The sequence below is a fragment of the Drosophila yakuba genome, unplaced genomic scaffold (genome assembly GCF_016746365.2).
Source record: "Drosophila yakuba strain Tai18E2 unplaced genomic scaffold, Prin_Dyak_Tai18E2_2.1 Segkk50_quiver_pilon_scaf, whole genome shotgun sequence".
Lineage (NCBI taxonomy): Eukaryota > Metazoa > Arthropoda > Insecta > Diptera > Drosophilidae > Drosophila > Drosophila yakuba.
In genome coordinates, this window is record NW_025048817.1 from 1,597,137 (window position 1) to 1,620,235 (window position 23,099).

Consider the following 23,099-nt stretch of genomic DNA (forward strand, 5'->3'; position numbering starts at 1 on the left):
AAATTCCCTAAACTTTTATTTCAGTGTTCATCGTGTACTTGGTGTTCTATCTAGATTTAGTTTAATTTTTATATTTCAAAATATTTATACTTTTAACAAGGATAAGTCGGTTCTGTTTGGTTCAGTTTTTAGCAGATTTTACTGATTTTCAGATGAAGATTTTAATTATCAATTTATTTTTAGCGACTAACTGGCAAATATAGGCGTTGTGTAACGACTTTTGTTTAACTTAAAATTTTTGGCCAAGTACTAGCCAATAATTATATTCTTTGTTTGTTGTTACTCACAGTGAAATCATTTTTTTCCCCAGCGGCGAAATATCGATCTCCCGAGCGGTGGCTGTAAACGAATGCGACTTAAGATCGCCAAGGTTTAATTTAAACATTAGTTTTATAAGCGATCACGAGTTCCCCACTGATTTCCCTGTGATGTGTGGCTCGCTTTTAATAAAGGTTCGTCTTTATTATCGAGGGATCACTGTATGGGGCCCACATTTTACAAATCCAAATCTAACAGCCTGGGTTCGGACACGAGTATGGGACTTAAATCTGCCTTTTGGCCACCTTAACGCTATGTCGACTGCACTGAGAACACTGAAGGACAACATCCGCACTATTTATTCCCTTTTATTCTTCTGACTACACTTGGAGATTAAATTCCCTCGATTTTCGGGTGGCCGTAGAGGGTGCTCCGCCGGATGGGGAGGCTTAGCTCTGCTTCCTTGGCGGCCGAGCTAGCTGCTGCGCCTTTCTAGGCGATGATGTTGCTGGTGCCCGCTGCCCTGCGACAGGGGTGCTCCGCTGGACGGGCGAAAAATCCCAATCAGCGTACGGGTCCGGCGCTGCTGCTTCTGGAACACGTAGTCCGTTGATTCCTCAGCTGCCAATGGCTGAGGGGGCGCTCTGCCGTCTTGTCCGCTGCGTCTGAAGGGGTGCTCCTCTGGACACTTCCTATTTCAAACGGTCGGGAAACAAAGATACTGTCAGAATTACGACAGAAAACTATGGGCATTTTGTGGCTTACCTTGCTTTCGCCAACTTATTAGAAATTGAGAAAATTTTCCCTCGTGGGAAAAAAACACTAAGTCGCTGAGGTTATGTTTAGTTATATTGAACCCGCACTCGATTAAAACGCGTGTGGTCGCTTCGGAATTTTCCAAGAAAAGAATGACACCGGAATTCGATCTCAGGCCAGTGAAGTTGGCCGTGGTTCCAAAGCTGAGCTTTGGATTGCGACTCTGTTAAAGCTGCTCACTATCGGTTGCTCCGATTCAGCTGCAGCCTAAGTGCAATAATTGGCAACGAACTATTTAAAGTGCATACTTTCAGGCCAAATATTTATATATGGGCCAAAACGCTTCAGGCGCCGTTACAGAACTGATTATTTAGAACAATAATTTAAATTGATAGCAAGTATTGTTAGGTCTTGAAAACCTATATATAGAGGTTTAGGACCAAAGACCAAGCCAAATCCCTAATTTCCCAAAGACGTCATAATAATATTCTACATTTATTTTTATCACAATGAAATTTATACGTAATCTGAACTTAAACTGACAATAATAAAAATAAATATTTCTTATAAGTGTTTGGCTTTTGGAAAGTGTCAAATTGAAAAGAAGTAAAACTTGACTATACAAGAAGTTTATATGAATTACTGGTTCTTTATAAGCTGGAAAATTCCTTGTAATAGTTAGCCGGTTCTAATAATCAAAATTATGAATGCCTTCATTACATTGAGAAGAGCAATGTTCCTTAAGTGATGGCAGGAGAGTATCTGACGAAGGCTGTCTGAATATAAATAAAAAGCGTATTACTAAAGTTTATTTTTTATCATTATATTATACCTGGCTGTTGTCATCCGATATGAACCAGGCGCTGAATTAGATCGACCTGCGCGGATAAACCGTTCTATCCTTGAGCACCCCGTAAGTGTTGCTGATTTTCCAGAACATCCTTTTACAAATGGATTGCCAAATGAATGCTTTTTTAACATCGTTTTTATTAATATAAGTGTGTCTAATTTAGGAATGCTGCGCACGACGGAGTTTATGTCTTCGTCGTCTACTTGTACCAAACAACAATTTTCTTCTTCGGTAGGCAAGGGACAGTACCCACCAGAAGTTACCCAATTATTAGTCTGAAAATAAAAATATTAATATCTAGATAAAAATCTTTTCGTTTAGCACCTTTAACTGGGGAATCGTAATTCTGTGCGTCGCATTTTTTTCCAACATTTGAACTATGCAACTTTTTAAAATTTCAGTTACTTTATGGTTTTCTGGAAATTTGACAGAATCTTGTTTAATTTTTTCATACAGTAAGGGCACTGAATCTGCCAAAAACGGTACATTTCCGAATATCAAGGAATACAGAGTTGCACCTAAGGCCCAGACATCTGCCGCCCTTCCACAATATTGGTTCTAAATATTAAAATAAAAAAATTTAATGAAGAATGAATAATTTGTATTGTTGATTATGATCTAAGAAACGGTTTACCTGTCCAGGGATTAGAGTTTCTGGAGCCCTAAAAGCTGGAGTTCCAGCCGTTGATCCATTACTTATTGTTGCGTCTTCTCCAAGGAACTCATTGCATACCCCAAGATCAGCTATTTTTACATGTCCAAATTCGGTTAATAATAAATTTCCAGGCTTTATGTCGGCATGGATAATTTTTTGATGGTGCACTGTTTGCAGAAAACACGAAAAATTAAAAATTGTAGAATTGTAACAGTAATATTTTGTTGAAGATTTAAGCAAAGTTAGCTTTTAAATAAGCTGAAAATCGTTTATTTTTAGTATATAAAATGTACAATATATATTAGACGTTCGTCATTAAATTTCTTCTTCGTGAATTCAATAAATATTTTCTAGATTTAAAGAACGGTTTCTTAAATCAAAAACAAATTTCTGTAATGTAGAAGCTGGATACCATAATTATAACTGTTACTCGTAGAGTAAAAGGGGGGTATTCGTTGAAAAGGATGTAACAGGCAGAAGGAAGCGTTTCCGACCATATAAATATATATATTCTTGATCAGGATCAATAGCCGAGTCGATGTGGCCACGTCGCGGCGCGCCGTCTGTCCGTATCTCAGGAGCTACGTACGACCGCCTGTCTGTCCGGCTGTCTGTCAAGATCTCAGGAACTATGAGCCCTGACCACTATTAATTCGCACGGCTGGTGTTTATGCAATTTTAGCACACACTATATGTGATGATAATGCAGATAACACATACAAACATATATTTTTCTGAAAGATAATTTTATTCTCTATATGATAGAATGTTTGTTGTTGTTTAGCTTACAACAACAACAGCATTTATTTACATACACTATTTTTATTATTGTTTACGAACACTTGACCACTATTTCGATTTCTTGTAGGCTTATCAGGTAAGTTGACATGTAAGTTGTTATAGTATGCGCGTCGGTATACGAGCCCAAACCACTATTAATTCGAACAGCATGATTTTTTGCAGTGCACAATGTTCAACACACAATATTTTTAATAGTATTACAGATTAGGAATACCAATATACTATACTATATACTATTGAAAATATCGTGTGTTGAACATTGGGCACTGCAAAAAAACTCTGTTACTTTAGTTTGTGTAAATCTGTTTTTAAGGGATCGGCAGTGTTCTGTGGCAGTATGTCTTTTGTCGTATAAATTTCATTTAAAACTGTTGTTGGGTCATGCAGCCGCCAAAACTATGCAGTAGACTAATCTTATACTCTTAATATTGTAAGCCGAAGTAGTCAGTAGTAGCAGTTGCGATGCCCATAGTGCAAACCGCTGTTCTCGCAGGAATTTATCTGTACGGCGCTCATTCCTTCTTATCTTTGTTATCTACCTACATTAAGCTTGGGCGCAGCATTCGGCTGTCTGTCCCGCCAATTGTCACTTCTTCGTTTTTCGGCAAGACTTGTGATTTCGATATAGCTCTTGGTCGGCCCTAGCTGCCAGTACAATAAAGAAAATAAATAGTATCGGAAATTATTCGGCTATTTGTTATTCGCAACAGCTATTGCTCAATATCCTTGTAGAGTAAAAGAGTATACTAGATTCGTTGAAAAGTATGTAGACGCTAGAAGGAAGCGTTTCCGACCATATAAAGTATATATATTCTTGATCAGGATCAATAGCCGAGTTGATCTGGCCATGTTCGTCTGTCCGTCCGTCTGTCTGTCCGTCCGTATGAACGTCGTGATCTCAGGAACTAAAAAAGCTAGAATGTTGAGATTTGGCATACAGACTCCAGAGACATAGAAGCCCACAAGCCCACTTTAACGCCCACAAACCGCCCAAAACTGCCACGCCCACACTTTTGGAAAATGTTTTGATATTTTTTCATTTTTTTATTAGTGTTGTAAATTTCTATCGACTTGCCACTTTTTGCCACGCCCACTCTAACGCCCACAAACCGCCCAAGGCTGCTACGCCCACACTTTTGAAAAATGTTTTGAAATTTTTTCATTTTTGTATTGGTCTTGTAAATTTCTATCGATTTGCCAAAAAACTTTTTGCCACGCCCACTATAACGCCTACAAACTGCCAAAAACTGTGTTTAAGACTCTCCTTTTCCGTTCCACTAGCTGAGTAACGGGTATCAGATAGTCGGGGAACTCGACTATAGCGTTCTCTCTTGTTTTTTATGTTGATTAATTATAATTCAATCCTAAATCTTTTAAGTTGTCGCCTTCTAATAAAACTTCCAAGACAAACGTCTTGAGTATGGGGACTAGATAAAAGACTTTATTAACGTATTTGGGTTTTTGAATAAATTCACCATCTTGCAGTGAGAGATTAAGTGGCTTACAATTTATAGCTCGTATTCGTCAAGTGTACAGTTTTAATAAAATTAAGAAGGATTTTTTAGACCAACGGTTCGTCTTTGTTGGAAATTTAGGTATTGTGAAAACTGGAAATGTTGTGGAACTGTAATGGGTTTTTTTTTGGGTGGATTTATATGAGCAATAGGCTTTGCAATCCTTAAAACACTTGGTCATAAGTTGTTCTGATTCGGCGCATAATTCCATGCCGACAATTTTATTTAAAATCATCAAAAATAAATGTTTGCTTACTGTATGGGGGAATTCTTCAACAGTTTGATTTACAGCTTGTGTTATTATACCTGTTACTCGTAGAGTAAAAAAACTGCCACGCCCACACTTGAAAAATGTTTTCATATTTTTTTTTCATTTTTGTATTAGTCTTGTAAATTTCTTTCGATTTGCCAAAAAACGTTTTCTGTCTAAAAGCCTCCATAAGCTTCACGTGGTGGGTACTGTCTCTGGCTCGTTGCGCCGTTCTCCTAGCCCTAAGGCATTTAGACCGTAGCTGAGTTAGGGTGGCACTCAACCAATATATAGGTGGTTTGCGCTGTACCTTTGTCTTCCTTGTCATGGTTGCATCGCAAATTGCTCTCTGCATCCCAATTTGGGATTACCACGGAATCTATCTTCCTGGTATCCCATGCTTGAACGGCCGGGAATTCTTCTCCGCCGTCTTCAAGACGTGCCCTCCAGTGAGAGGCTGCTGACAAATGTAACGTTAATAAATGACGTACCCCTATATTTGTTAAACTTCGGCTTCCGTCCATCGTTCAGCAGTTCCAGTTCCTGAACGTGGAGAGGGCTGCAACACTTAATTCACTGACTCGTCATATTTCTGTTGAGCTGCGATACGTATGTATCTTTTTTTGAAACGCAAAGAGGCAGTCCCCTCAATGAAAATCTTTATTACAGTTCATACTCCAACATTTTAAATATATAATTTTAATAGTTCCGTGAACTTTAATTGTTTAGTTTTTGGAATATGTTTGGAATATTAATATTGAAATTACCACTATTAAAAATGGAATAGCTTACATAGAAAGGTTCCATAAATTAAATAACGAAGAGTAGAGAATTATAAATACACATCCAAACGTTGAAGATAAATTAATGAATATTTAAAAAGCCACCCATCTTAATAATCATGAAATATCCCATGTTGCCACATGTAAAACTCCAGCACCAATATTTCTTTATAGTATGGAACCAAACATAAATATGCAAAACCAAAAATAACATAAGATAGATAATAAAAATAAAACTCGCAAGGAATATGAATTTCTTGAATGGTTAAAGAGGCAATGAAACGTAAAGCTAAACTAGTACATCTATTTGAAAAGACAGGAGCTTTAAATCAAAAACTAATAGGGGTTATAAAGCTATAAAACACATAAGCAATGTGAGGAGTTAAAACTCCGCACAAATGCGAATAGTGATCGCATAAGGAGGGTCTGCCGTTGCCAGTTTGCAACAAGTCAAAGCGTAGTAACGGCAGTGCGAAGCCCGGAGAGAGAGAGTTTGGAGACTCTGGGCTGGAGAAAGAGAGTTTGGAGACTCTAGAGGAAGAGAGTTTGGAGACTCGGGAAGTAGAGAGAGAGAGGATGGAGACTCCGGACTTGCTGAAAAGAGAGTTCGGAGAGTCAGCAGGCTCAAAGGCAAATAACGAGACATATCGAACTTTGGACCGGGCCAACGGTAAAATCATGGACTTTGGATCCGGAGACTGGAGATCAAAGGGATAAACCGTTAGAGGAGGCCTATATAAACAGGCCGTGCGCTGGAAGCGGGACCGACAGTCAAGGAAAGCAAGTGTACGAGTCAACAACGTTAGAACGAAGTCAGCAGAGGAGCTACGAACGTGATAGTCACCAAGGAGCAAGATCGCTACGTCAAGACGTTCGGGACAAGAAGGTCTCCGAACTGAGACGCAGGTAGCTGAGGTCCAAACGACGAAGCACGAGTAGCCAGGAGGCAAACAACAGGAGAGGCCAGACCTAAGCGGGCACCCGAGGAAACGGCAGGGATTGTGGTGTAGACCCGGTGGGCTGTGTAGGAGATCGCGTGCTTGAACCAGGCGATAGCCTGGTGTGTCCGTGCAATCCAAGCAGGCGTGGTACCGGAGCCACCAGTCCGAACCAGACGTGGGGTTGACGCGTTGCTGTTCCACAGGCGTTTGCCTTGGGGATCACAGCCGTGAGCTTCCGTGAGTCTGCGTACGACAACAATTCTCAGCCCACGCGACGAGCGCCCAACAACGAAGGTCCGCGCCACCCAGGACGACGAAAGCGGTAAGACAGTGGAACCAGGCCGCCGAGCAGGACATCCAGGTCCGACCGCACCGGCAGAAGAGAAAAGGTAGGGTGGAACGTTCGTCTTTCACTGGGCGTCTTGCTACAGGGACTGCGGCGTATTCGGGCGATAGCGCGGTGCGTCGGAAGGAACTGAACAAGCGTCAAATACCAGGCGAAGGTCCGACGCTACGACGAGAGAGCAGAGGCGTCCGGACAATTGAAGTACATTGTAAACTGAGCTCAAATAAAGACCCGAGAACGAAACTGCGAGTGTTATTACAGGTAACCGGGTGATCACGTTATTCTATAAATTTGGTAGGACGAACGCACAAACTCTACTGAGCTAGCCGCACGTATTCCGTAGCGAGCAGACAAACAAAAACAGTTCGTTACAGCAAATTTAAAAAAGCTTAAACTCAAAACCTCTCGTGTCAGTCCAGGGAAATTTACAGCTCTGACTCTGATTGTAAAATTGACATGGACGAAAATACCATTGACTACATCCCAACAAATTAGTAGTACACCTATAACTTTGAATAACTGTTATTTACACACATAGGGACTATAAAAATACCTCCAAACTACGAACATCATAAGACAAAAATAAATCAAACAAAAATATATGAAAATTACCAAGATTACCAAACATGAAAATCAATTCAAAAAATATCCTGATATTAGCACTACTTCAATTAAAACATGAAATTAAGGTAATAATTTCCTCACAGAGACAAAAACGAGGATTAATTAACTAAGTAGGAACCGCTTATAAATATTTATTTGGAACATGAACTTAAGGTGATAAGAAGGAATTTGAAGATAAACTAGAAGTTTACAAAAAGCAGGTGAGATACGGCCTTGAATGCAAGCAAGGGACGAGATCGCTACGGCGAGCCATTCTGGAAGTTAAGATGATCCTGCAGCACACAAATCTATCCAAGTATACCATGAGCATAGTCCATCGAAATCGCGAAAACTGTACAGCGTTGTTACTGGTAACCGGGTTATCACTATATACATATACATAAATGTTTGGTGGGACGAATACACATATGTATTCTGTTGAACTGGACGCAAGTATTTTGTAACAAGCAGAGCAAGTAAATCAGTATGTTACTGTATCAACACTTTTTAATTAAACATTAAACATCTAAACACGTGATATCAGAAAATTTTTATCAAAGCCTTCTTCTGGTAACAAGAACTTTGGAAACAGTATTTTGCAATCACGGGCGTCCCTGAAGTGTACAGTGGCGCGCAAAAGTGCGTGCATGTTTACAACAATAGACTTTCATCATTCATAAAAAGAAAACAAAACCAGATAATTCAATTGATTTTCTTTACATTTGTTTAACTGCTTTATTCTTCACAAATAGGAGAAAAAAAATAACAAATTGTATTTAACAAAGAGTTAGAAAAAAAAAACAAAAAAAATCGCATATACTCACTTTTGCACGTTGCAAGAAAATAAAGAAAACTATATTTTTTTAATATTTTGTCGATAGTCCCTTATTATTAACAACTTGATTTATAATTTTAGCTGTGTGCTTCGGATCGCCGCATCCCCAAACTATTATATTTTCGCCGCCATGTTCAACCGTTTGCTTTACATGGCGTCTTTGAATCCTTCCTCCGGATCTACGCCAGCAGTATTGTTTTCCATCTAACTGATTCATCAGACCAGACAATACGTTTACAATCATCTTTATTACAATCCATGTACTCTCTTGCTAATTTCAAACGCGCCTTGACATTTTTTTCAGATAATCCAGGTTTGAAGCTTCCTTTTGATGTTAACAGCCTATTTTTCCTCATCTGGGACATCATTAGTCGGGCCCCCAAAGTCCGTTAATAAATTTTGGCGAGCTTTTTATTGCGTTATGGAGGTCACATGTCGACGTTTTTGAGCTGAAATCACTGTCGGTTGGCTAATACCGAGCTTTCTAGAAATGGCTCGTTATGGAGGTCACATGTCGACGTATTTGAGCTGAAATCACTGTCGGTTGGCTAATACCGAGCTTTCTAGAAATGGCTCGTGAAGAGCAGCCATTTTCGGTCAAACACACCCCACTATTTTCCAGTTTTATGTTTTTTAACCTTTTTTTTTTAGATTAATTAACAACTTTTTAAATATGAATGAAATTCACATTTTTTTTGTAATCGCAATATACATGTTTTAAATTGATCTTCAAACAAGAAGAATACAAAAAAGAAAAAGTGAACGCAAAGTTCTGCTGATAAGAGAAGTGGATTAGCGAAAATAGCTGTAACTAGTGAAAAAGTGAGTTGACGCGTTTTTCTTTTTTTTGCTGAATAAAAATTATTATTATTTTTTCTCCTATTTGGTAAGAATAAGACAGTTAGACAAAAATAAAAAAAATCGTTGTTCGACACACAGTGGGGTATTGTGTTCAGGTACGTATTACTATTTTTTGCCTTTTTGAAAACATTAGGTTACGTTTTTCATCAGTAACATCGTAATCAGTTTATTTCTTTACATTTGCCTATGTTTTTCATTTTATTTATTAATTAAAGCCAAAGGCTGACATTAGTATTCAAAGCGCAAAAAGCGACGAATCCGTCAATACTACCCCTGGTCCCTCATCAAGGCTTACTCAAGCGGTCACCACCGCGTAGGCTTAACTTATACGAGGTGGCTTCAGCCCCCAAGGGGTGCGATCTCTGTTCCAGGGAAAACCACCCTATTCGATTATGTTCACGGTTCCTCGAAATGGATGTAAATGGTCGGTCCTACTACATCAGAAGAAGGCAGCCCTGTTTCGCACGACGGCACCAGCAACGGGATTGCATTGGTGCCCACAGCTGCTTCACATGCAGCTGCCGGTATCACACCCTCCTGCACCGCTGTAATCCATTTGCAACCGCTCCAAGTTCGACTGCGACAGCCAGCACTCGGCCCGCACCTATTCCAGAAGGCACGGGCACCTCAGAGGATCCCTCAGATGTGCAAGTAAGCTTCGCTTCCGGTTCAAGAGCCGTTCTACTGGGCACTGCCCTCATTCACGTGTGGGGCATCTTCCAAGCGCGAGCTCTGATTGACCCTGGGTCCGAAGCAACTTTCATTACAGAACGGCTGTTCGACTTAATCAGACTCCCTTTCAAGACTATCCAGGCCCACGTTCCGGCCTAAACCAGACCGTGACTGGTCATGTCACTAAGGTGTGACCGCAGAGACCGTTAGAGACCGCAGCCTATGTTCTTCCGTACCTGACCGGAAATCTGCCCTCGAATCCAATTCCACAAGATCTTCTCAAGGATCTTCCGGACATCCCCCTTGTGAACCCCAAGTTCTTTGAGAGCTCCCTTTCCGGCCAAGAAACCATTTTTAGTTGGGTGTTGACAGGAACTCGTCAGTCAGTCCACGGCCTCCAGCCGCTCCTCGGCTCCCGTCCGCCGCCCTACGACATTCTTCAGCCGCTCGTCGGCAATCGCTTGGCGCTTCCCGACGTCTTTCAGACGCTCCGCGGCCCCCATGAGGGTGCGTCCGTTGCGCCTAGGCAGTTTTCCGCCGCCCGTCCGAGTAGCCCGCCGAGTGCATCCTCCGCTCCGTCGCTGTCGCCCCTGTTACAGCGACACTTCGTCAACCTGCTACCGACTGCTATGGTGCGGATTAATACCGAGACTCAGGTCTTCGACACGGCGGCGCCCATCGAGCCGTGAACGCCTACGACAGCGTTCAGACTGCCAACGACCAGATTTGGAGCTGAGCAGGTTTGCTCGGCCACCGTTAGCTCCAAACGGGACAACAGCGTCCGGTTCGAGCTGGTTATGAAGGTCTAGCCACACGTGCGCATTCGCACTCCAATCCGGGAGCTGAGCGAGACAGTGCGGGCCCACTCCCGGGACATTTCCTTGGCCGATGAGCGTTTTTACCTACCCGCTACGATCTCCGTGGTCCTGGGAGCGCACCTGTATCCGCGAGTGATGAAGCCAGGCTTTCTGAAGATAACAGTCCCTAATGAGCTATTTTCGACCATATGTTCTGGTGATTTTTGGCCGGGTAGTATGGTGGTGAAAGAGTTCGAAGGTAAGATTAAAAATAGGAAAAAAGGGAAAAAGGGCCCGATGGAATTAAACTTCCCTAACGTGGCCAAATCACTGCCCCATCCCCCTCTACTTCTTTATCTTAAAAAAACTAAAATCTGTTATCAAAATGTAAGAGGCTTATGTAGTAAGCAAACTAATTTGTATTCATATAGCCTTTCCTTTGCATCCCATATTATTGTGCATACAGAGACTTGGTAAAAACCAAAGATACTTAACTCTGAAGTTTAGCACCTCCTAGTCAACCAGAAGATCCATGCCATCAAACTTTCGACGTGACACTCGTCACAGGTACCGTAATAAAAGAGAGGCCAGATAAGTCAACTAAACTAATTCATTGTTTCCGTAGGGCAAACTTTCGGAGGCTAAATCTTTTTATACCCGTTACTCGTAGAGTAAAAGGGTATACTAGATTCGTTGAAAAGTATGTAACAGGCAGAAGGAAGCGTTTCCGACCATATAAAGTATATATATTCTTGATCAGGATCAATAGCCGAGTCAATCTGGCCATGTCCGTCTGTCCGTCCGTATGAACGTCGAGATCTCAGGAACTACAAAAACTAGAAAGTTGAGATAAAGCATACAGACTCCAGGGACATAGACGCAGCGCAAGTTTTTCGAATCATGCTGCCACGACCACTCTGACGCCCACAAACCGCCCAAAACTGCCACGCCCACACTTTTGAAAAAGGTTTTGATATTTTTTCATTTTTTCATTAGTTTTGTAAATTTCTATCGATTTGCCAAAAACCTTTTTGCCACGCCCATTTTACCGCCCACAAACCGTCAAACACTGTCAGTGTTGAAGACTCTCATTCGCACTTCCAATAGCTGAGTAACGGGTATCAGATAGTCGGGGAAATCGACTATAGCGTTCTCTCTTGTTATATCTGGCTTTAATTGGTCCGATCTTTATTCTTGCATAATAATTACTGATGCCATAAATATTTTTTATAATGCAATTAAATCATATTTTAACTTTTGTGTTCCCATGTACTATCCGTCTATCTCAAACAAACCTCTTTAATAAAGTTAACACATCTAAGAAATGTTAAGTCCAGACTTTATATAAAATTTAGAAATACCGGTTCTCAATCTATATTTTCTAAATATGTAAGTGCTCGGTTAAATTTTACCGTGCTTAATGCTCAGTGTTATAAGAATTATTTAAACCGTTGTAAGTTCCAGTTCGCACAGGATCCCAAACAGTTTTATAATTTCGTTAACACTAAGCGCAAAACAACCTTCCTCGCTATTTTTTGAAAATACTACGGTAATACCTGATCAGGCAATAGGCGATCTATTTGCGAAGTTTTTTCAAACCACATATTCTACGTTATATTCGGATTTAATATTTTGTCCCACTCTAAACGAAAGCTCACTGCTTTATGATCTTTAGCGAGTTAAGCCTGTTTATTCGTCAGGTCCCGACAAAATTCCTGGCATAGACTCTGTGCGGAAGCCTTGTGCAAACCTCTACTGAAATTGTTCAACTTATCTCTGGAATCTTCACAGTTCCTCCATATATGGAAGGAGTCCTTTGCGATTCCTCTCCAAAAAAAGGTAGCAAATAGGAGGCAAGCAATTACAGAGGAATCTCCAAATTGTCTGCTATCCCTAAGCTTTTTGAAAACTTTATCACTCCTCATTTGCACCACCTTTTTAGGTCTAGAATATCACCATGTCAGCATGGGTTCATGAAACACAGAGAAGCATTAAAGCATTCGACTCTGTTAATCATTCACTTTTAGTAATGAAACTTGATTTATTAGGTTTCCCTGTTGATCTCCCAACTTTAATTCTAAGTTATCTGAATGGCAGGACGCAACGGGTCCTCTTTAAAAATTCTCTATCTCAAACAAACCTCTTTGGTTTAATAAAGAGTTAACACATCTAAGAAATGTTAAGTCCAGACTTTATATAAAATTTAGAAATACCGGTTCTCAATCTATATTTTCTAAATATGTAAGTGCTCGGTTAAATTTTACCGTGCTTAATGCTCAGTGTTATAAGAATTATTTAAACCGTTGTAAGTTCCAGTTCGCACAGGATCCCAAACAGTTTTATAATTTCGTTAACACTAAGCGCAAAACAACCTTCCTCGCTATTTTTTGAAAATACTACGGTAATACCTGATCAGGCAATAGCCGATCTATTTGCGAAGTTTTTTCAAACCACATATTCTACGTTATATTCGGATTTAATATTTTGTCCCACTCTAAACGAAAGCTCACTGCTTTATGATCTTTAGCGAGTTAAGCCTGTTTATTCGTCAGGTCCCGACAAAATTCCTGGCATAGACTCTGTGCGGAAGCCTTGTGCAAACCTCTACTGAAATTGTTCAACTTATCTCTGGAATCTTCACAGTTCCTCCATATATGGAAGGAGTCCTTTGCGATTCCTCTCCAAAAAAGGTAGCAAATAGGAGGCAAGCAATTACAGATGAATCTCCAAATTGTCTGCTATCCCTAAGCTTTTTGAAAACTTTATCACTCCTCATTTGCACCACCTTTTTAGGTCTAGAATATCACCATGTCAGCATGGGTTCATGAAACACAGAGAAGCATTAAAGCATTCGACTCTGTTAATCATTCACTTTTAGTAATGAAACTTGATTTATTAGGTTTCCCTGTTGATCTCCCAACTTTAATTCTAAGTTATCTGAATGGCAGGACGCAGCGGGTCCTCTTTAAAAATTCTCTATCTCAAACAAACCTCTTTGGTTTAATAAAGAGTTAACACATCTAAGAAATGTTAAGTCCAGACTTTATATAAAATTTAGAAATACCGGTTCTCAATCTATATTTTCTAAATATGTAAGTGCTCGGTTAAATTTTACCGTGCTTAATGCTCAGTGTTATAAGAATTATTTAAACCGTTGTAAGTTCCAGTTCGCACAGGATCCCAAACAGTTTTATAATTTCGTTAACACTAAGCGCAAAACAACCTTCCTCGCTATTTTTTGAAAATACTACGGTAATACCTGATCAGGCAATAGCCGATCTATTTGCGAAGTTTTTTCAAACCACATATTCTACGTTATATTCGGATTTAATATTTTGTCCCACTCTAAACGAAAGCTCACTGCTTTATGATCTTTAGCGAGTTAAGCCTGTTTATTCGTCAGGTCCCGACAAAATTCCTGGCATAGACTCTGTGCGGAAGCCTTGTGCAAACCTCTACTGAAATTGTTCAACTTATCTCTGGAATCTTCACAGTTCCTCCATATATGGAAGGAGTCCTTTGCGATTCCTCTCCAAAAAAAGGTAGCAAATAGGAGGCAAGCAATTACAGAGGAATCTCCAAATTGTCTGCTATCCCTAAGCTTTTTGAAAACTTTATCACTCCTCATTTGCACCACCTTTTTAGGTCTAGAATATCACCATGTCAGCATGGGTTCATGAAACACAGAGAAGCATTAAAGCATTCGACTCTGTTAATCATTCACTTTTAGTAATGAAACTTGATTTATTAGGTTTCCCTGTTGATCTCCCAACTTTAATTCTAAGTTATCTGAATGGCAGGACGCAACGGGTCCTCTTTAAAAATTCTCTTTCTTGTATTCTCCGAGTCACATCCGGTGTCCCACAAGGGAGCCACCTAGTTTCGCTCCTCTTTACCTTATTTATTAACGACCTTCCCTTAATAATAAATCATTCGCGTGTACTAATGTACGCTGATGATGTAAAATTATGCTTGCAATATAAGGACATTTCTCGCCATTTGGACTTAAAATCCGATCTAGATTGCTTTCAAACCTGGTGCCGTGATAACATATTAAACTTAAATGGCTCTAAGTGCAAAGTTGTGACCTTATGACTCAATGCACGCAACTTACACTTTAAGTGGGTGCTCTTTGGACACATGTTGATGATCTTGGTGTTCTTCTGGACCCTAAACTTAAATTTTCAGACCATATTTCGTCTATTGTCAATAAGGCCAGGGGTGTGCTTGTTATTATAAAACGGTGGTCAAAGGAATTTGATGGTCCTTACATGACCAAAACCTTATTTATTTCTCTAGTCCGTCCGATCCTCGAGTGTGGATCACCTGTTTGGAGTCTACAATATGAAGTTTACTCGGACCGCATCGAATCGGTTCAAAAGAACTTCTTACTTTTTGGCTTACGGCGCTTTAATTGGGATGCAAACCTTAGATTACCTCCGTATTCAAATAGATTAAGTTTAATTAATTACCCTCCTTAGCTAACCGTAGAACGATGCTTGGAACAGTCTTTATTTTTAACCTTATTCGTGGTGAAGTGGATAGTCCCGACTTGGTTAGTCGGCTAAACTTCACTGTTCCGTGCAGATTTACTAGGAATTACGTACCTCTAATTTTAAATCATTGTAGATCTAACTATGAGTTGCATGATCTCTACAGAGTATTATGTTCTGACTATAATAGATTCTATCCTATTATCTCTAATTCTGACTCTCTGCCGTTTTTAAAGCGATCAATACTAACGTACTTAACGAATTCTTAGATCTCACTACTATATACATACATATACATCGCGCGTTTCCAAAAAAAAAAAAAAAAATTATATAGTTAAATCTTTGCCAGATTTTGAGGGTAAAAGTGAAACACACGTGTCGTGGAGAAATGCGGCTCATGTCGCTTTTAAAGTTTTTGAAAACTACGAGGGAAGTTCAACATTTTACCGAGCTCTTGGTATTATGCGAAATAAAATAAAAGGTCCAGCGAACACTGTATTGGCTTCTTTTAATACTCCGTTACATTCCAAAGAAATAATCAGCCGTCTTGATTTTACATATGCCGACCAAAGACCGATCTACCTAATCGAACAAGAGCTATCAACTTTGCGGCAGGGTGACATGACACTTTCTGAGTTCTATGATGAAGTCGAGAAGAAACTGACCCTACTTACTAACAAGACAATAATGACATTCGATAGTGCCTTGGCGATGTCACTGAACGAAAAGTATAGGGTGGACGCTTTACTATGAATTAAAGGCAATTTAAGGTTTGTAAGGAGTCTTGAAATCTTTATGCAAAGCGTAGGGAAGGCTCAGGGATTTTCACAATGTCAGGTACCCATGTGACAAGTCTGCGAAGTTCAATGCCGGATAGAGTCCGAATCGGAAAGCGAATAGATAGAAGGAAACATAGATTTAGCCTTGCAGAACTTGCAGTGTTGAAACGGCCAGAAAAAGGGACAGACGTGTTGTCTGTTATGGCTGCGGTAAAGCTGATCTTCATGCAGCAAATGTGCTAGATACGCCAAAGAAAAAAACAACTAGGGCGTGCCACAAATGCACAGATGGTTCCTACAACCTACAACCAGATGGACCAGATCCAACAAACGCTAGAATGCACTAATACACCCAGTTCGCAAAACCATAGGTATAATAGGGATAAGCTGCTTCTCTCAGTTATAGTGGGGATGTTATGACTTAATACTTATACTCAGAGGAGTGAGTTCACTGGATACAGGGGCATCAGTTAGCGGTAGTCTGGCCGCAGAGCTTCCAGGACTCAATATTATGCCAGAAACTAGCCACAGGCTTTTATGTAGTCCTGTCTTTAGCATCTGATACCCAATCAGCTAAAAGTGTATTAAAAAACTGTATTACTAATTTGCCTTAGAAGAGCCTTTCGCTCGAGAGCTCACTCAAAGTCAGCAACATGCACCTCTTCAGGTTGTTTAACTTTTACCGTCGTACGCGGAAAGACCCCCATCTGATCACTTACTGTATTGGTGTTGTTCAATCAAAACCAGTGAAGCAACGGCACAATACCGAATCGACCGCAACAAATAAACTAATATACAAGTATGCTCAAGTGAGGTGTTATTGAAGAGACATCCAGCGCTTAGACCTCTCCAGTAATCCTTGACAAAAATCAAAAAATAGATAAAGTTAAACTTTGCATTGATAGCTGAAAGCTTAATTAGGTGAAGGTTAAATATGCGTATCCCATGCCCTTAACAAATAAATAAAATATATGTATAAAATATAAGCTTAGACCCTAAGGATGCATTCCTGCAGATCCCGCTTGTTTTTAAACCGTATTTACAGTGCCAGGGAGACCTCTTTACCAAGATGTGGTTAAACCATTCGCGTAAACGAATTCTCCCCAGTCTACGTGCATGTTGATGGATAAGGTGATACCTACAAATTTGCGAAACCAGGTGTTCATTTATCTAGACGACCTGTGCATAGTTTCAGATACATTCAAAAGACACATAATAGTTTTGACCCTTCGAAAAGCCAATCTGACCATAAACGTGGAAAAGATTAATTTTGGAAGCACATTCGTCGGTTTTTAGGGATGATTGGGTGTTTCCACAATTACCAATACCGATTGCGGCTTGTATTCGTTAAAGTGGGCTTGGCAAAATAAGGGGAGAGAAAATTTACCGCAACGGTAGAGGAATAGAGCGCGGCTCAAAATAGTGGCCCAAAAAGATCTTTCTTCAAAGCTTAAGGCGACTTAAGCTCTTCTTCCCTTTTACAGGCAGTCTACATGAAACGCTTCGTCGTAGTATGTATTAAAGTATGAAAAACATTAAACTTATGAGAAACACAGCAATTTTATTAACAAATATTGTGCCATAGCACGCGAATTAAATAAGGACGTTGATTCGTGGTTGGCACTAGTCGACATTACAACCAAAATTGACGTCCCGCTAAAGAACAGCATGCAAAGAAAAGGAATTTTCAACGCACAAGCCAATAACAGGAAACAGCAGCGGACGAGTTTGCAAAGTAAAAAGTTAAATTGTGTGGTGAGATAAAAAGGACTGTCCGGCTTGTGCCACTTTTTCGCCACATAATTTTTCTGTCCTTTTACAGACATTAAATATATTCCACTTCTCGATTCTTTACTGTGCCCTTACATATGCATATGTATTGTTTTTGTGTGTTCTCCCTCTATCTTACGACGGCATAACAGCCAAGGCTTGAATCCACCGTTCCGGGCTCGCAATTATTTAGTTGAGAATAAGTACATTTTTGCGATTACTATTTTCTGAATTATTAATTAATTATTTTTTAATTACGGGACAAGATCAACCTTTCGTGGACTTAATTTTCTGACCCAACAGAATATAAGAAAGCTCAACGTCCGAGCAACGAAATATTAATATTTGCATTCACATTTTCATGTCCGACGACATTGAGATCTCGGATCTTCTTGCCCGTTTCCAATTCTGTTGTCCATTCCGCAAAGAGCACCATCCCGCGCAACTTTCGCCAGTTTTAGATCCGCTCCGGAGCCGCGGCGCACAATTATTCGTGTGCCACACAGGTCGTTCGCCGCCGGCGAGTATATTTTCTGGCCCATTGGTTTGCGGGCAAGCGTTTTCTAAACCCCTTTTTTTGGCTTTTCCGCCGTTCTTAAATAACCCAGTTTTTTCAACCGGCTTCAGCGGCCGCGTGCCGTTTGGCTGTTCACGTAATTCTTCTCATCTTTTGGCGACGACAAGCTTGTCGTTAGTATGACCGTCTAGCCGCCTCCTACCAAGGCACCCGTTGCCCAAGACAGGTAACAAGCCCTGATCAGCAGAAGTCGATTCTGAGAATGCCCACGGGACGCGACAAGAAGCCGCATACGATCCCTTCGTTCCACTTGGACAGGTCCCAATCCGTATCTCCGCGGCCGTCTCAGTTAAGGCCAAAGGCTACCATTCAACGGGCAAAAAGTGACGAATTCGTCAATACCTCCCCCGGTGCATCATCAAGGTCGACTCGACCGGTCGCAAAAATGGCGCAAAGTGCGTTAGATGTCGCCCTAAAAAGGTTCATTGCCATGACGGACCGAGTTAGCTTATTCGAAACTAACCTCCACACTCCGGGCGCCTCGGAACCTGAGAGATTTTCCCGGCAAATGTGCCGATGAATGTGAAGAAAGGGCTCTGATAGCTGATACCTTTCCGTGCCCGCCGAGGATCCCGACACCTTCACAGTGCTGGAATCCAAATACAGCTACTGTTATTCCGTCTATTTGAGGTCTGTTGCCAAACTTCAGGAGATAATAGAAAAGGCGGCAGTCCAGTCCACTCAGGCTTCCGTCAGTGTTCCCACACCTTCGACGACAGGGTGTCGTCTACCGCCAGTGGACATCGGTGGAAAGGTTGTTTCACTTGCTTGCCAAAACGAGTGGCGATGCACACGTGATTGTGTCGAAGGCACCGGTGACGAATGAAGGGATCGCTATGAAAATAGACGCTTGCTGGTTAACAGCCACTTGAAGATTTTACACAGCCTCCTAACTGTCCACCAAGAGTCCGGGACCGCCTTAAGAGACTTACAGAGCACACTTCAAAGCTGTTTGACAGCCTTGAAGACGTTTTCCTTTCCAGTCGAGGCTTGGGATTGCCTCTTGGTGTTTATGGTGTCCGCAAAGCTTCCTAAAACCACACTATTCTTGTGGGAGCAATCCATCCACAACAAGGCTGAAATTCCAACTTGGAATGAGATGGATGCGTTCCTGACCGAGCGCCATCGTACTCTGGAGGCCGTCGACGACGTCCGGCCTAGCGTTTCGCGGCAATTTCCGCCAAGATCGGCAACTGAGAGCGTCCCACCGCGCAGGCTCAACTCATAGGAGACCAGGGCGACTTCCGCCCCCAATGGTTGTAATCTCTGCTTCAGGGAGAACCACCCTATTCGCTGATGTCCACGGTTTCTCGAAATGGATGTGAATGGTCGCTCCGACTACATCAAGAAAAGGCAGCTCTGCCTGAACTGTTTCGCACGAGGGCACCAGCAACGGGATTGTACTAGTGTCCATAGCTGCTTCACATGCCACAGCTGGCATCACCCCCTCCTGAACGGTGACAATCCATTTGCGACCGCCCCAAGTTGGTCTGCGAAAGCCAGGACTCGGCCCGCACCTATTTCAGAAGGCACTGGTGCCTCAGAGGATCTCTCAGATGTGCAAGTATGCTTCGTTTCCGGTTCAAGAGCCGTTCTACTGGGCACTGCTCTCATTAATGTGTGCCATCTGGGGTGCATCTGGGGTGCAACTTCCAAGCGCGATCCCTGATTGACCCTGGATCCGAAGCAACCTTCATTATAGAACGGCTGTTCAACTTTATCAGATTTCCTTTCAAGACTATCCAATTCCTATCCAGGTCCAAGTGTCCGGCCTAAGCCAAACCGTGACCGGTCAAATCACTAAGGTGTGTAATTTTTTCGATTTAATCGTCTTCCAAACCTGGGATGCAGTTAGAGACCGCAGTCTATGTTCTTCCGCACCTGGCCGGAAATCTGCCCTCGTATCCTATCCCACAAGATATTCTTAATGATCTTTCGGACATTCTTTTTGCGCACCCCAAGTTCTTTGAGAGCTCCCAGATCGGTGTCTTGATAGGAGCAGACATTCTTCTGTCAATTCTCATTGGCAACAGCAAACCATTCCGTCCAGATAACCATTTTTGATGGGTGTTGACAGGCCCAGTCTATTTGGCCGACCTCCGGAGGGTGTCCGACTTCCCCACGCGAGTTACCTGCGCCCTCGAGGACTCGCTGGACCTGCTCCTCACCAAACACTGGTGGAGAAAGGTCCACACAGACCGTCTCCGAGTCTGATTCTTATTGCGAACACAACTTCGTAAAAACCACAAGAAGGGACCATCCTGGTATGTTGTGACGCTCCCCTTGCTTGACCCCGAGCACACGGGTTCCGATCTAGCAGCTTCACGATCCTTTGCTCTGACTCAGTTCCTCCGCAACGAGCACTGGCTGATCTCTTACTCAAAGCCCAGTATGACGCTGTGATCCAAGAAGCCGAGGTTTCTACGACGAGCAGTTCCTGGCAATACGGGTCCTACTACAGCTCGCCGAAGACGAAGAGTCGAGGTATCCGCAGGCGAGTCAGATTATCCGACATTTCATGTCTGGGGCAGACTTAAAGACGGAGGCGCAAGCAGCTATCCGAGAGCTCCAGGGTGACCTTGGTTTGGAAGTGGGCGTCCAATATCAAGGCGATATTGGCAGACATCTGACTGACCATCTCCTTTGGGCTGATTTTCTCGTAATGGACGAAGAGAGCACTGCCAAAATTCTCGGTGTGCGGTGGAAGGCGACGACTGATGAATTTTCCTCGGGGTCGTCGTTCTCGAAGCGCCAAGTCCTTTCCCAAATTGCCAAGTTATTCGATCCATCCGGCTGGATAGCCCCCTTCATGGTCCGAGCAAAGATGTTTATGCAGGACATTTGGTCCCAGTTTCTAGGCTGATCTCGCTGATCTCGTAAGACTTCGCGGACAGTCGGCTGGAGTGGCATGGTCCTGCCTGGTTGCAAGGTCCGCGTTGCAGTGGCCCACTAAAGGCAATGACTCCCCCGAGACGGAACTCGAGAAGCGAGCAGTCAAGGTCCATGTAGCGAAGGCCCCCCGTACGATATTCTTGAGAGTTTTTCCACCCTCGACAAGTCGTTGCGAGTGCTCGCTTATGTCCGTCGCTTTATCAAGCGCGCGCGAATGATCAAGGCTTGGTTTGAGAACCACTTGGTGTCTACTAAGATTGCGTCGCACAATGGCGCAAAAGATACAGATACTATACAAAAATCAAATTTTTGATGAAGGGTCATCAAATCTCGGTAAAACCAAGATAGAATAAATGTATAATATTCTTTGCACGTGCAGGAATACTTGTTTTCCCGAAGTACTAATTTTCACATATTCTTCAACTTTGATGGAAACAAAATCATCGATCGTACGCCGACTTATGGGTTTGGCGTCTGAGGTAAATTTTTTCCTGTATTGGCTGCTTGTTTTTAATAATATTAAATGAAGTAAAATTGAATGATAAAATGAATTATTTGTAAAAAAAAAATAGGTAAAAATAGATGCAAAATTGAAAAAAAAATCCTTTAAAATTTATTTATTTTTTGTTTTTAAAACAAGAAATATGTACCATATTAGCATTTTCAGAGAAAACAATTGAAAAGCATTGGTCGAAATTTGATAGAAATTGAGAAAACTGCCTCCAAAAATCGAAAGGTACTTAAATTACATTTTATTAAAAAATTATGAAATATCTCAACTGGTTCATGAGTTATGATTTTTGTAAGCCAAAATTATCTAGGGCGCCACTGTGCTTCGGCCGAACGTCTCCTAATTTCCGTCACGCAACGTAAGCATTTCATCCATGATTCACAAGTTTCGAGTCGAAGGCCCCCGTAGCTAGTACTCATTAAATTTATTAGGTTTAGTATTGTATACTAGATTTAACTTTGTTAAATAAATAAATAAATAATTTCATCCATGAGATCGGCTGTTTAAGGGGCAAGTGCATGCATCCACTCCTGTTCAAAACTTGAACACGTTTCTTGATTCTCAAGGGCTCATGAGAGCTTGCGGCCGGGTTACGACCTCCGAATTTCTTCAATATGACGAACAGCATCCGGTAATCCTTTCGTTCAGCTGACATCTATCTTGACTCCTCGTCTATTTTACTCATCGCATAACGCTGCACGGCGGTAATCGATTGATGATCCGTCTGCTCCGTTCCAAATTTTAGATTCCGAAGGTAAGAAATTTGGTCAAGTCCGTTATCTATTCGTGCAAGGTATGCGTCATTCTCAAAAAGATAATGCAAACTCAGCTCACGGGAAGGGCTCAAGGAACGGGCGTCCTATTTCTTACTGCTTTCGCCCATTTTGTATCACGAAGAGGATGCCTCCGTCAAGTTCAGTCGGACAATGGAAAGACATTTGTGGGTGCGGCGGGCCAACTCTCCCGCGGTTTTCTCCAAGCACTCAAAGCGGCTGAGACGGGTGCCTATAGGGGGATACAACGTCCATAATAAACCGCTGGCAACTCCTTCAGCAATTTCGTCTGCAATGGAAGGAAGTGTACCTTAAAGATCTCCATAAGCGAAACAAGTGACGAGTCCCTACTAGAGACCTCTGTGTCGGGGATATGGTGTTTG

The 23,099-nt window shown here is 41.7% G+C and overlaps 1 protein-coding gene across 5 annotated transcripts in view; it reads right to left on the reverse strand.

Annotated features, from left to right (window-relative positions):
- Positions 1 to 1,496: 1,496 nt before the first annotated feature.
- The window catches only part of LOC6535230 (calcium/calmodulin-dependent protein kinase kinase 2), a 55,352-nt gene continuing 33,749 nt past the window's right edge, over positions 1,497 to 23,099 (reverse strand). For all 5 annotated transcript variants that reach the window (XM_002095853.4, XM_039377358.2, XM_039377362.2 and 2 more), the window contains 4 exons: positions 2,499 to 2,686; positions 2,189 to 2,422; positions 1,847 to 2,139; positions 1,497 to 1,790 (listed from right to left, as the gene is read on the reverse strand). In XM_002095853.4, the coding sequence (XP_002095889.1) occupies positions 1,703 to 1,790; positions 1,847 to 2,139; positions 2,189 to 2,422; positions 2,499 to 2,686 (803 nt within the window). In that variant the 3' untranslated portion in view covers positions 1,497 to 1,702. The remainder of the gene's footprint in view (positions 1,791 to 1,846; positions 2,140 to 2,188; positions 2,423 to 2,498; positions 2,687 to 23,099) is intronic.